At 47.1% G+C, this 14,972-nt stretch overlaps 2 protein-coding genes across 2 annotated transcripts in view; one reads left to right on the top strand and one right to left on the bottom strand.

Moving 5' to 3' along the window:
- RRBP1 (ribosome binding protein 1) overlaps window positions 1-14,972 on the top strand; it is a 550,780-nt gene that overhangs the window by 434,850 nt on the left and 100,958 nt on the right. The gene's annotated exons all lie outside the window — the stretch shown is intronic.
- The window catches only part of ACSS1 (acyl-CoA synthetase short chain family member 1), a 40,197-nt gene continuing 27,644 nt past the window's right edge, over window positions 2,420-14,972 (bottom strand). The window contains exons 9-14 of the mRNA XM_050893122.1: window positions 14,466-14,578; window positions 13,422-13,548; window positions 11,016-11,143; window positions 9,437-9,500; window positions 8,749-8,867; window positions 2,420-6,937 (exon numbers count right to left, since the gene is read on the bottom strand). Of these exons, the coding sequence (XP_050749079.1) occupies window positions 6,764-6,937; window positions 8,749-8,867; window positions 9,437-9,500; window positions 11,016-11,143; window positions 13,422-13,548; window positions 14,466-14,578 (725 nt within the window). The 3' untranslated portion in view covers window positions 2,420-6,763. The remainder of the gene's footprint in view (window positions 6,938-8,748; window positions 8,868-9,436; window positions 9,501-11,015; window positions 11,144-13,421; window positions 13,549-14,465; window positions 14,579-14,972) is intronic.

The raw sequence follows: 14,972 nt of genomic DNA, 5'->3' as shown, positions 1-14,972 counted from the left end.
CCACCTCCGCGCCGCGGCGGGCGCCAGCTAACGGGCGGCCCGGTCCCTCGCCACCGCTGGGTTCATCCCCGCCGGCGGGCAGTACGCGCTAATAGCTACCCTGCCGCCACGGGGATCTCGGCCTGCTCCACCGCTGCCTCCTGGGCGGCCTGGGGCTCCCGTGGGCAGGGCCGGTGCTGCAGCCGTCCCTCCCCCGGGAGCGGCCGGGGCACAGCGAGCCCGATGGCCCGCAAGATGGCGCCAGGAAACCGCGAGGGAGGGAGGCGGTGGTTTTCCCCGGAGAGGCGGGGGAAATGGTCTCCGGTGGGACGGGAAGGCAGAGGGCCGCCGAGGGGGCTCCGGGACGCGGAGCCAGTTACGGGGGTGGGAGCTGGCGGAGCTGCCGGGCCCCCTCAGCAACTTGTGCGCCCACGGGGTGACTTAACCCAGATGCGAGGGGTGACACCTGGCGCCCCCCATCTTTGTCAGCCCGCAGGCTCCCAGAACATCACCTTTGCTCCTCTCTTGGTCTTTCGGGTAACACAATGTGCTGAGATTTTTCTGGCTTCTTTGCCTCGCTCAGGAGCAGCGGCGTTACAGGAAGGACCCTGGGTGCCAGCGCCAAGATCGGACCCACGGCTTTAACGCTGCAAAAAACAGCGCTTAGCAAGTGCAGCTCAACAGACAAGAGCTGGAACAGGGGACCGCCCCGGCTGCGCGCTGCTAAGGAACGGGAAAGGCTATTTGGCATCACGCCTAGTAACAAAACGTGTGGGTTTTCCACAGAGAGGGGCTGCGGCCAGGAAAGGGGGGGGGGCTTTTCTCCCTGTTCGGGTTGAATTCAGGCAACAGGCCCAGCAGCTGCAAGAAAGCTTAGCAGCACTGTTCCCGAAAGGCACCTGCTTTTCTGAACAACCATCTCACCCCAGGACCTTGTGAGTAGTATTCCACGACCTCTCCTCCCAACTCTGCTGTGAGGCTACTGTCATTCCTGGGGGTGCAGAGGGCTGAGGCACAGAGGAGTAAAATGGCATCCCCAAGGTCCAATAGGTAAAAAAAAAATTTAATTGAGTCTTCTGCATGCCAGGTGCAGGATGAGCACTAAAAAGCACTGGGTTTCCACTCTCCCAGCCTCAAGAGACTGAAAAGCCAAAGTAAGCTTTGTCACTGCAGACACAGGGAGTCCAGGCAGATACACACTAGCTACAGAGGAACAGAAGCAAGAGTGAAAAAGCTGCTGTGGCAGATATTCATTACCAATGTTTGTAGGCTGGTAATTTTGCATAGCCACGACCATTTCCACCCCAAAAGGTGGTTACGTCCCCAAATCCTTCTATCCAGGATAAAGCAGGGCTAGGCTCACTGCCATGAAAAACATGCTGTGCCTCTAGACTCAGCCAGAAGACAATTCCCTGTCCAGAATTGTCTGTTTTCAAGCTGAAAAAGAATCATCTGTTCCCGCTTAGTTTAAAAAAAGAAACTTGTTGCTGAAATCCGTTTCTGTGGCTACAACTGGCCACAGAGACAGCCCCTGAATATAATTGTGTTTGGCTGGAAACAGTCTCCATTTTACCAATAATTTCTCAGTAAATAAATCGGGGCAGCTGCAGTAGTGAAACACAAAGTGAGGAGATGGGCACCTGCCTTTCTATCTAGCCCTTTCCGTGACTTGTCGGAGACACTTGCCAGAGGGTTGCAAGAGCCAAGAGTGGTGTTGGAAGCTTTCCAGAAGCAGCTGCTGGACGTAACAGAAGTGGCTAATGAGGATGTTCAGTGTCCATACCTGCATTACAACTATAGTGTTATCCATGTGGTATGCAGAGGGTGAAAGGCAATCTTCCTCACCTTTTAATGGACAAGGTGCCCTGCAGAGGATGTGTTCCTGGCACTTACAAACAATCCATGGCACCTGGAAACAAATTTCTTCTCATCTGCTTGGCTCTGGGACAGCTACACACTCACTTTCTACACAGTGCTGTCTCATGTTCCCCACACACATCCTGTGTTCACTCCTCTTCTACTTGTGCACAAGATTAGTAGCTGAACCATCCATATCAACTAATGGTAATTAATTGTTCCCACTAATTGTTCTCTCCATCACGCAGGAAAATGAGTGTAGAGCAGTGGGACCTCAGGATTTACATGAGACATGCAGCTTACTGACATGCTAGTTCTTCAACTTTTCGAGTTGTTTCACAGTGGCAGTTTTCTGGCAGTAACTAATTTCCTGTGAGCTACTGGTTAGAGAAAAGCAGCAACACAAAACAGCAATTTGGACCACAAGATGACTCATCCTGATCTGAAACTCCTTTGCCTTTCTTTGGTCTGTGCTGGCAGACTAAAATAATCAGGACAGGCAGAAGCAAGTCCAAAGAACTGAAAAAGTCCCAGACCTTTTAGGGGATGGAGGGCCGGACACCTATGATGCAAAGCCAACCCATCACACAGAGAAAGATATTTCCTTTAATGAAAATATGAATACAGAGATCATTGAAGAAACTGGTTTTGGTCAAGGACAATAAATGTGCTTAAAGCATGATTACAAGAAAACAAAATGAAATTAAAGGCTTAACATTAGACTGTACAACATACGCCTCATCTCCAGAAAGACGGACTTTCCCTTTCCAAAATTAAGAAAATCATGGTCTGTGTCTCCAGTGGGGGAAAAGGCACCATGACCGGGTCTCACCGGCAAAACTGAGTGGGAAAAAAAGCAAGCACATTTGCCCTTTGCAACAAACTGCAACAGGTAAAATTGACTCTAAAACTCTTTTAATGAAGCTACAAAGGCAATCTGGCAAATAACCCACACATTACTCATGGACACACAAAGGTTTAGAAGAATTCAACTGTTCTGCTTTTCTAAACAAAGCAATTACCCCCAAGTTTGTCCCATGATCCCACTGTAAAGTATTCCATATATAATTACCTCCTTCACTGATTAGTGAAGATCAGCCCTTAAGACTGGAGGCCCAGGGTCTTGCGCAAGCTACCTCCTTCCTAGCATCTCAAGAACTGAGGACATAAGTGCCAGTTCTGCAGGCTGAACCCCTCCCTGAACCACAAGCCTGGTGGGGGGGGTGAGACTGCTGCATGTGAAGCAGAAAGCACTGTCGCCACACACCAGTGCTGATGTTCATGACGTCCAGGGAATAACAAAAATGCAAAGCTCGACTCAGGCTTGCACTGAAGATGCAACCGCTGCAGTTAGCAGAGATCGTGGGGAAAAAGAAGAAAGGGGGACTTCTCTGGCTGGAAAATTTGATCTGTTTGGCAAAGCCTTCTATGAATAGCCTACCCAGTGAAGCACAGTATTCTTCTTTTTGTAAGAAGTACCAGTTCCAAGCCCTGCCTAGCTCTGTTTCTACCAGCCTCAGGGTGCTATTAGATGAACTGAGCACGGGGCATTAGCTCCAAGAGCTGATGCCGGTATACTTGCAGAACTGCAGTTTTACCAGGAGAGGTGGGGGCTGACGCTGCCCAGCAGGAGCTGTGTCCACTGCAGAACACCATGTGGGCAGCACAACAGCACTACATGCTCTCTTTGAATACCCTAAGGGGGCCTCTGAGCAGATGGACATCCCGAGGACCATAGCTGAGCTGTGGAAATGCACAAGGAAGATAAAGAGCAGCCATCGTGGTACTGGATGGCAGGCATGTGGCACTCTAATCTTGCACATGCTGGTGACGTGATTTTAGCAAAGGCGTTTGTAAGGCTTCAGTCTTCACAGTGTGAGGCTTATTTGTAACTACAGTCTGTCCATACCATAGCTGGCATGGCTGTGAATTTATTGGGGTGCTGCAGCTACCTGCTCAGTCTGTAACCTCCCTGGCAGCCGCGGTCCCTAAGCCCGTGCAAGTTGAGACAACAAGGATGCAGGTGAGGGAGCACACCTATCTTCCATTTTCCCTGAGCAGAGGAACTGTATGACGAATGTCTCAATGCACCAAAGCACACTGCTCCTCACATAGCTAGTCTTTGTGAGACAGTTCGTATTAATTAGACCATGTGTCTGTGACCACTGGGTCACACCTTAGCATGGAAATTTCACGTCAACAGGACAAGGAAATTCTATATCCATAATATAGGAAATGCTTTCTTGACTAAAACTAAAGTGTGTAATCTTGTTCAAAAGTCATTTTTCTTCCTCCACACTGTATTTCAGACTGCGTGGAGACAACTTGTTTAAATAAGGGAGTCTACTTCTTCTGTCAAAAGCATTAGCTCCTGCCTGCTTCCCACTTGAAAATCACTTAAGGAAGTGGATTTTTTTTTTCTTTTGCAATAGCAATAGAGGATATATGTAGTGGCTGTCTCCTAAAATATTAACATCCTGTCAAATCTATCAAACCTTCTGATCTTCGACTTCCCACAAAGTCTACAGGTTGTCTACTTACCTTAAGCAAAAATGGATTGCAGTCAGAAGGATGGGAATTTTAATGAAGCATGACATTCCCTGCTGTACTACCCAGTCCCTAGAGCCATTTAAAATAAATAGAGGAAAAAAAAAAAGCAAATGCAGCTAGTGTACTCAGAGGAACCCTGGGATCTAAAACAACATGCCTGTCTTTTAGAACACATTGTACTGCGAGCAGTCTGCTTCTGCATTTGGTACCAGAATCTCTGCTGGCCAAAAAACTCACCACTCCTCTCCCAGTCCTACAGGATCACCTAGGCATTTCCTTCCTGCCTTTCCTGCCTCCAGTTAGGTATACAGATTGTCTTTCCAGTATACAGTCCCACTGGAAAGGGCAGTGCTGCTCCAGTTAAATTCAGCAATAAGTCACCCCTGCAAAACTAGGGCAAAAAATGGCGATTCTGCCAATTACTCAGTGGTTTGGTGGGCCAAAACACACAGCTCTGTGAAACAAAGCAGACTGTCATCTGAGAAAGACAGAGGCAGGACTGCAAGGTTTGATGGAATGACCCCAGCCACAGCGCTGGAATGGTGGTTAGCAGTCACTTGGCTTAGGTTAAGATGGAGAAGCTCTGCCTGAGCCCTTGTGGCACAGACCCCCAGGATCAGCACTGTGTACACTACACTGGCGTATACTTTGAGCTTTTGCACCCAGGGAGAGGGGAGGAGTCCTCTACCATGCCTTCCTGGCATGCTCTGTGGCCCCTCCAACCACTCTGAACCCCTCAGCCAGCTTAAACCAAATTTAGCAGTGGCAGAAGTCTCAAAGCCATTCGGCACCTACAGGCTTTTCCATGACCTTCAGTGGCATAGTAGAGGACAGGAGACCTACTAGCAAATTCTTCTGAACAGCCCAAATATAAGGAGTGTTTCAATCAGAATGTGTTCATGATAAAACAAGTCCAGAAATAAAACACTGAATATATTAGTTGCAATTTTGAAAGTATATGAAAGACAAAGTCTATTGTTCCCTGCTATTCTGAGGTTGTTGGTCTGGAATGCTACCATCACTTTCCAGAAGGCATCTAAGAGGCACTTCCTTCTTCTTTGTGGATTGTGCAATTTGCGGGTACCCAGCTGGCACTTAGCTCTTTGGAAGATCAGCACGGCAACATGCGGAAGGGGCAGACGTGGTAGGGCCCAACTTGAAACGATAAGCATCAAGTCATAACTTCTGACAGGAGAACCAACCTACCTCCAAACTGGGTGCCTGTCTTTGTTGGAGCAAACAAGATGACAAGCCATTTGGGAGTGGGCTAAAATAACCATTCCTTGGTCAGAAATCACACAGCCCGGCAAGTCACAATGAACCCTCCAGCACATCTCTCTCAGCTTCAAACCTCTCTTGAGCACTTCAGGATTTTGCTTCCCAATGCTTCTCTGACAGAGAGCAAGCAAACATTGTCCCTTTTCACAGCGACTTCAAGAAACAAAGGCACCTACACAAATCACCAACTGGCAGCAAAGATCTACCGGTTGTAGACCACCATTCCTAATATGCAGAAGTGAACCAGAATGGACAACATTGATCCAGTTGTCATCACCGATGAGGAAGAGGACAGTTACTTTAAAAGCCCAGTTGGTGATCTCAGTTTCTCAAGGCAGAATAAAAACATGTGGGACCAGACCCCTCCTACGCAACTGGCAACGCATTAAGGACATGTAGGAAGTCCAGCGGTAGGCTTCATGGCTCAATTTTGCAGCTGGAAGTATAGTGCTGGGTTGCCTACGTGGGACATGAAGGGACGCAAGCTCACCATCTCTGGCAAGTCCCAGGACATATAGTAGTAGGAACAAATCCTTATGAGGAAAGCCGAAGGAAGTATTAGAACAACTGGGTAAACACAAGAAAGAATTATCAGACTAGGCATGTCCTTCTCATTTCCCTAATAACACATGTGAAACATCTACTAGAATACCTAGCACTGCTGAAAAGGCACCACAGTTGCAGTGAAATACAGCTACCTGAACTCAGATATCCAAGCTGAAGGCAAAACCGAACAAGTGTATTCCAGGGCTTCTTTTAAAACAGCAAAAGTACTGTATAAAAACATTTCCCTGTACAGTAACATTAAAATGAGAAACATGAACGTCTACATCTTGCTTCAGCTAGTATTAAATTTCATCATAGCTAATGGAAGCCACCAATGGCTGGTCTACAACAGCCCTAAAAGCAATGAAAGGGAGCTCACTGACTGTGCAAAACTGCAGATTGCTCCTAGCTCTGTGCATCTCAAAATACATTGTGGAGCAGAAAATCTTGTTCAACAGAGTTTTTAAAAAAACACCAAGAGAGAACCATGTCGTTTGACTGGTTATTTGAGACCTTCCACATTTCCAGAGGAGAGAGATTCCAGAGCTGCCTGTTATGAGGAACTCTTCTCCTTGTATTTCTGGTAAGCATCCAGTATCTCCTCGACAACACTTGAATCATCAAGTGTGGTGACATCTCCCATGTTGCTGGATTGTTCAGTGACTACTTTCCTCAGCAGCCTTCTCATGATCTTCCCTGATCGGGTTTTAGGAAGACGTTTCACCACCTGCAGAGAAGGGAAAGACACACCTATATTAGGACCTAGGTCCTGCTGAAAACCACAAGGAAATTTGGCTGAACTGTCCTAAGCCTGGCACACTATCTCATGGCCACAGTTCCCTTGAGGCTCCTGGGAAATACTAGACCATTGAGCACACTAGTTTATGTCCAAGGAAAGGAGTGTCACTAGCATCAATTCCTTGTGCTATAAATGTTATTCTTACTTAAGTGGACTTTGTTCCTCATTTACTCATTGCTGTGTATCTCCAGGCTGGATGCTGCAGGACACACAGCTCTTTGGACAATCAGGTCCTGAATAAGCTGTTAACTATAGAACTAGAAAGCTAGTTACACTTGAAAACTCAGGCACTGATGATGACACAGATCTCAACACACTATCAGAACAGACAGACATATTCCCCTTTACAGAGCAGGAATATAAAGCACACAATACTGCACGCCAGCTACAGGATCTCCTACTCAAGGGATAACTCCTGTCTGCTGATGTTTCTCTCTGCCTGATTACATCTGTCAGCCTACATGCCTTCCTTCATAATCACAAGAATGTTAAGTGTCTTGGCTACGCTTCCTGCAAAGGACTTAGCAGCAGATTCAAAGGCTTTAGCATAAACTTGAGCCTGGTAGAGTTCTCAGGCACTGAACAGAGACGCTAGCAGGTCTCACATTTTGCTATGTGATCAGGTCAGCAGGCTACAAAACTCCAAAGCATTAACACGCAAAGAAAGAGTTGTAGGACTTCTCTGCAGGACTACCCCCAAACACAGGGAAACAGAGGTGTTTCCTTGCAAACCTGCAAGTTCTGGAAGCTGCTCCAATCCACTGAGGATGTCCTGGGCTGTTCCAAGTTGCATGAGCCATCCTTGCCTGCTCCTGTTGTATTCTGTAACCTGTGTCTTGGTGTCCACCTTCCAAGCATGTGGCTAAAGCAGAGCCCCTCAAAGAAGTGGTCTGCCTCCAAGCACAGAGTGGAATGGATGCAGGTGGGTCTTGGGGAGCAGCTAAGGGACTGCTTTGTGCACTCTCCCCAAACACACAAAGGGAGCTGCTGAAAGGAGAGGAGGCTTGAAACAGAGCCTCGAGTTCATCAGTGCTCCCAGGGTCAGGCTGAACAGCTGTCAGTTATGCAACAGAAACAGCCAGCGCTTTGAGATCTGAGGCTGATCCTAATTATCAACGCAAAATAGCTGGGCAGCGGAAAGTGTCACTCTGCCTCTCAGTGACACTGAAGGTTGTGGTGTTTCTTTACAGTTTAGTGGGGTTTTATCTGATCCATTGCACAGGGCCACAGAGAGCAGTGCTACATTGCTTCAGCAAGGGGTTAGCTGAGGGCAAGAGCTGTATGGAGCAGTAATGCTGCTGCATGGTGAACAAGGACATCAAGCACATCTTGAGGCACAGGGCGGGCCTGGGGTTCCCCTCTGCCGGAGCTCCTGCCAAGCATGGTGCTCTCAACACTCTCTGTGCATCCCATTTAAAGGGTTGTTCAGCACTTGGCCCAAATGGAGCAGCCTCAGGGTAGCTCTAAAACACGCTCTGTAACAGCCCCACTGAGAAGCTGCTCTGCAGGCTGGAGATATCCCAGCCACCCTCTGGGTCACTGCTGATCCTCAGGCACGGAGAAGAAGCACATGCAGACCACTGCACCTGCCCCCCTCCCTGGGATCCCTCCAGCTAGTTCTGTTTTCCTGCTTCTTCATCCTGCCAGAGAGGGACAAGAGCAGCACTGCAGGCAGGAAGGTGAGGCTTGCTCAACGTGACCATTCCTGCTCCGGGTCCCAGTTACAGTCTCCCACTTACCAGAATGTGGTCAGGCACAGCATATTTTGCTATCTTGGAAGCCACTATGGTTTTGAGCTCTTCTTTGACACGGTCTACATGAGCTGCCTGCTCCTTTAGCACTACGAAAGCAAAGGCACCTGGAAGACAAATGAGCCACATACTTCATATTAGATCCTGGCTGGCAAGACCAGGGATGCTCATTCGAATGCCAAGGCAGATTTCAAATCATTCCTGTGCGCAATCTAGGGACTGCCAAGAAAACCATAGATCCTGTTTACAAAAGGGAGTCAGACTCCAGCCCCCAAATGATGGCCCAGCCTTGTCTTGGCATGTATGGACCAGACTGATCTCAGTGACAATGACAACCCAACATAAAATACCAAAGTGTCATTGGGATCAAAAGCTGGCCAACGCAAATCAGCTATTCCCATTCTGTTCAAAGGACATCTCTGAGCACAACCCTTTTAAAGGAAGCTCTACCACATACGTAAACACTGTGTGCGAAAACAGTTTAGGGAGTAATACCTGCACCCAGCTTAGGAACATGCCGTTATTTTCACGGCTGTCTGCCTCTTGGCGCTGCAACGCCAGTCAACCTAGGGATAACCGCCCTCCCATTCCCTAGGCACGTCCTAACATGCAGCCCACGTTAGAAATTAAGGAAAGTGTACATAGGTGTCACGTCAGGACACTGCTTTTCACATACCTTCTCCTTTGATCTTGTGTGGATACCCAATCACAGCTGTCTCAGGGACCTCAGGGTGATCAGCCTTCACAAAAAGTGAAACAAAAATACACAGAGCATAACAACTGCTTCAAGCCCTGCACAGTTTGCACCAGTTGCTCTAGGAACGAAACACCTTGCCATATCTCACCCTCCCGTTGGCAGATCCTGCTGAAAGCACAACAGGAAAGCTGGACGTCTCTGGGAGTAGCATTTACTCACTGGATTGGCCCTACTTATTTTAAACACACAAATAAGTACTCTTACATACACTGCTAAGCGCACTGCACACCAAGCTGAATTTGCACCAGCTCGAAAACTGCTTTCTCCTTCTTTGTCTGTGCTCTTGTGTGTGCATGGCTACGGTCCCAAGTGGTGACTGGCCATGGCCAAATCACAAGCAAAACCAGTCCTGCGTTGCTCTGTGCCACAGGGAACTGTTGCCAGCAGAGCAAAAGTGAAGCTGCCAACATCACAGTCCACATTTGACTGGTGTTTGTAAGTGTCCAAAGCACACCAGAAGGCAGAAAGAATCAGGCTTCTTCATCTTCCCAGAAGGGGGGGAAGGGTTGTTTTCCTGAATGCATATTTTTATTATTATGCTGCACAACAGTGATTTATTCTGTCACACTTCAGAGTTTAATTTAATATTCTTCTGTAGTAAGAAGACAATTTGGGTGTACAGACCAGAAGAAATCGCATATCTGAATCCCACGCCAAAGACTGGATTATGCTATCTTAAATTAGATTAAAATATGAAAGAAAACATCACAGAGCAATCTAAGCATATAAATGTATTTGCATATACACATGCATACACATACATAGAGTGGGAGAGGAACTGGATCCTATATCTACAATCAGAAACCCACACAGACAAAAAACTTACAGAGGAGAAAGTAAGATCCTGTATGCCATACAAACACAGCTCAGGTTTATCAAATGTTACATTTAAGTGCCATTTGCAGGCAAGGCACATAATATAGAAATAAATATTCAGGTCAAGCTTTCAAGATAAATGCTCTGAGGACTTTCTGTTTTCAATTCCCTGAGCTAATATTATTTTCTCTCAAAATGACAGGCTAGCTTTGCAGCTGACATGAATCAAGGCTGCTTCATATTTAACACTACTGAATTCTCAGGCATACTCAACTAGTTTGGATGAGCAAGAACCACAGATCTGGGAAGGAGATGTTAGGTGTTAGCAGAGGGGAAGGAACAAACAGGAGAGACAATCCCTTATGGTGACTCCACCAGCATCCAAAATTACAACTGCAACAGTACAGCATCACTGAGAGGAAACACAGCTCTGATGGTTCAACTGCAGGGACTGCCCACCGTGTGACTCCTCTCTCACTTGCCCATTCATTGTATCCTTAATAAGGGAGCTGTTTCCTATTGTACAGCTGCTACTCATTATGCATCAGGCTGTGTGTATGCAGGGGTAGGGGTCTGAAGGCAAGAGACCCTGCGCTTGTTTAAATTCATAAAGCTTCTTGAAAGGGCCACCCTGCCCCACAGATATGCCCTGTCAAGGGACCTCTACCTGCTTGGAACTTACCATTGCATCTTCTATCTCTGCCGTCCCAAGCCTGTGTCCGCTGATGTTAATAACATCATCCATGCGCCCCGTTATCTGGTAATAGCCTTTCTTGGTCCTGTAAGCACCATCCCCTGTGAAGTAGTAACCTACAGCAAAGACATGTGGGTGGTCAGCAGCAGGAAGTGTGCCAGCCTATTGCTTTGGGCTCTGATGCAGAACAGACTATGCTCTAGGATGGCGAGTAGAGTAGGGTGGATCAGGCACCTCGCAGGGGCTTACAGCTGCGTTACCTGCCACACACCATTTCCCACTTCCCTCTGCCATCCCCAACCTTCATCTGCTCTGCCTGGGCTGTGCTGGCTCCTAGTAAGCACCTGAGCAGCACCAAGACAGTGGAGCTCAGACCTCTGCCAAGATGGGCAAATCACTGTAGGCAATCAGCAGCAACCAGTGGCTGATGTCCCTGTAGTAAAACCAAGTCCAGCAACAGAACACAGCGATGCTTTGTTGGATTTACAAAACCAAGGGGGGGGGTCTCTGATCTCCCCAGGCTTTACACGCCTACAGCTGCACAGCAACTGTGTGCTCAGGCCTAGTGCATACAGCACTAAGATAAAACCACTTCAAATGCCATTTGCCATCATGCCGTAGGCTATTGGTCAAACTCAGGTGAGCTGCTAGCTACACCTCAGCACTCATGGAAAACTAGAATTTTTCAGCTGAAAGGGAGCAGTTCTATTACATTTTGTACACGGGAACACTGCCAATTTTTTTAATTACTTACACTGGGACGGACAAAAAGCCATTTTCTCTTCTGGCTAACAAAGATACAGATCCCAGATAAGTCCCTCTCCAGCATATTAGTATGGCAGAAACACTGCTATCAGATTAGCTGAAAAAAACCCCCCATGATAAACATGGTGTTTGGAGGGTCTAAAACATTTGATGGAAACTGAAAAAGACCCAGTGGTTCCAGAAAACTCCAGTGTCACTGAGTCACATCTGGTGACACAGATTGTGGTGGCTCTTATCATGGTTTCGGCTGGGATAGAGCTAATTTTCTTCTTAGTAGCTGGTATAGTGCTGTGTTTTGGATTTAGTGTGAGAATAATGTTGATAACACACTGATGCTTTAGTTGTTGCTAAGTAGCGCTTATCTTAAGCCAAGGATTTTTCAGTTTCCCATGCTCTGCCAGCAAGCAGGTGTGCAAGAAGCTGGGAGGGAGCACGACCAGGACAGCTGACCCGAACTAGCCAAAGGGGTATTCCATACCACAGAACATCATGCCCAGAATATAAATGGGGGGGAGCTGGCCGGGAGGGGCGGATCGCTGCTCAGGCATCTGTCAGTGGGTGGTGAGCAACTGCATTGTGCATCGCTTGTCTTTTCTTGGGTTTTATTTCTCGTCTCTTTTTTTTTTTTGGTTATATTTCTTTCCATTACAATTATAGTAATAACAACAATAATAAAATAATAATATTTTATTTTACTTTAGTTATTAAACCATTCTTATCTCAACCCATGAGTTTTACTTCTTTTTTTCAATTCTCCTCCCCATCCCACTAGGAGCGGGGAGAAATGAGCGAGTGGCTGCGTGGCGCTTAGTTGCTGGCTGGGGTTAAACCACTACAGCTCTTCATCAAAGCCATATCTGCATCTGAATTGTTCCTGTGGCACTTCTGATCAGCAGCAGGCAGCTAGTGCTGTGAAATCTGAAGGTGGTTCTTGCCAGGACCCATTATTGGCCAATTCATGGACTTTCAGTCATGCCTCCTGCCCTTCCAAATCAATTAAACAACTATGAACTAAATATCAACAAGATTTCAGATGCGAACATGTATGAGTAATAAGGGACTATGGGCTCATTCAATTTCTTCTACCAGTTTCCCATTCTTATTTTCCAACCCATTTTGTACAATTTGCAGGATTGTCTCTCTAATTCTTGTCTACCTTGTAGCTTTCAAATCCCTTTCAGTTGTTCCCCTGAGTGAAGACAGTGGTTTTGTCCAATCTCCTACAAAAAATGTTTCCCTGCCACTTCTAATTACTTGCCAAATACAACTGGACCATGTTTTAAAAAGGAAGGATGTAACACAGCCTGTGACGGCAGGGGTGAGATTCAGTGGTGCAGGAGGTACTTTCCCATCCAATATGCCTATTTCCAAGTGAGACACAAATGGCTCCAAAGAAAAGGTATTTGGACTTTAAAATTTGGGCATTAAAATTTTCTAAAAAATACATTCCCTTTTGACAGCTAGAAAGGTCAACACTATCTAAGACCATTAGTGCGTGCTTGCAATACATGACATACAACCTCAAGCAACCAAGATCTGGCTGGTACAGAAATATCACAAAGAGCTGCTGAAAATATTCAGTGTGCTTACACTGCAGTGCAAACTGCCTTCCTTTGGCACTTTCCTTACCTGGATAGGCTTTGAAATAGGCATCAACAAATCGCTGGTGATCTCCATAGATTGTTCTTGCCATGCCAGGCCATGGCTGGGCAATGCAGAGCGCACCGGACACATCATTGCCCTCTATAACCTTTCCCTGCAGGTTCAAGCACAGGAAGGATGGTCAGGTGAACAAAATAGGAATAGTAAGGGCTTCTGTGTCATTGATCTGGCAAGAGTCACGCTGTTGCTCACTGCAGACTGCCAGTGGAGGGCCACAGGTGGAGAAAATGAATCCACTCATGGAGCTACTACGCACTGTCTGTATCATGCCTTCCTCACCCCTTGAGGCCAGCAGCACAGCAGATAAGACTAAAAGAAAAGTGAGTCCTGTGATTCTCCGGAGGTCAGTGCCAGCAAAGATGTGCGAAGCAGCCAGAGGATGCCTGGGATGAGGCTAGCAGGGAAATGCCTGGACCCCTGCCTTCTACTTTCACTTTTGTTAACTGCCACATGCCCTTACCAAACTGTATATGGAGGAGATTACATGCTTTACCGTTTAACAGAGCACTGGAGTGCAGATGGGGATTGCTCCGCACAGCTTCACAGACCAGCACCAGTTTTCTCACAGCCACGTACAGTTGCAGGGCCTCATGCCTTGCATTTCTCTTGGAAAACTCCACCAGTCCCATTGGCTGCCCCAGTCTTGCCATGTCACTGGATGTTGCGTGCACTGCTTCAACCGTTCAGCTCCCTGGTTCCCAGGAGCTGCGTGAATTCTGACTTCTCTCATAAATGGAGGCAGCAGCTCTTAATCAGAAGCAGTGTAAGACCATAAGTGGTGCTGAAAATGCAAACGCTCCTCTAGAGATTTGCAGACAGCTTGCAATGCCCAGCTGGCAATCTGTATGGACATTTGAGATATGCTCAATATATAAATTGCTCATCTATTCTACCATTTTAATGGAGGAACAAACATCCTTCCGGATCCTGTTCCTCTGGCATTAGAAAGGTGATTAAGTCAGAAACACACACCAGCTGCTCTTTTGGGCACCCAGCACAGCCTCAACTCACATTCTCATCCATCAGCACAGGCACAATCCCAAAGAAAGGTCTCATAGCCATAGCCGGAACAATCTCAGCTTTCTCCTCTGAAGGCCGTGGGGCAATGCAGATGCCACCAGTTTCTGGAAGAATAATGAAAAACAAAATATGTGGGGTCCATCCAATGCTGGATGAAAGCAAATGCCAGCTCTTCTTAGTTAAAGAAGAGAATAGCAAAGCCACCTTGTAAGAAAAAGCCACTGGGAAGGAATTATGCAACACCAAGTAGCACAGCCGTCTGAAAGTAGGACAGACCTGATAAACCAAGAGCTCTTTGTGAATATAAGAAAGGCTTAAACATAGAAAAACGTCTGGCAAGCCAGGATGACACCACCAAGGCCTGTGCTGTCTACAGGGGATACTGCAGCAGGCAGAGAGATGCAGGCAGGTCCCCCCTTAGTGAACTCGGATCAAGAGCTACTCCTACTCCCTGTTTTCATGGTGCCTCATTCAGTGCTGGCTGCAAAAATCACTGCC

Source organism: Gymnogyps californianus, chromosome 3, assembly GCF_018139145.2.
Source record: "Gymnogyps californianus isolate 813 chromosome 3, ASM1813914v2, whole genome shotgun sequence".
NCBI lineage: Eukaryota > Metazoa > Chordata > Aves > Accipitriformes > Cathartidae > Gymnogyps > Gymnogyps californianus.
This window is presented reverse-complemented; position numbering and strand designations above follow the sequence as displayed.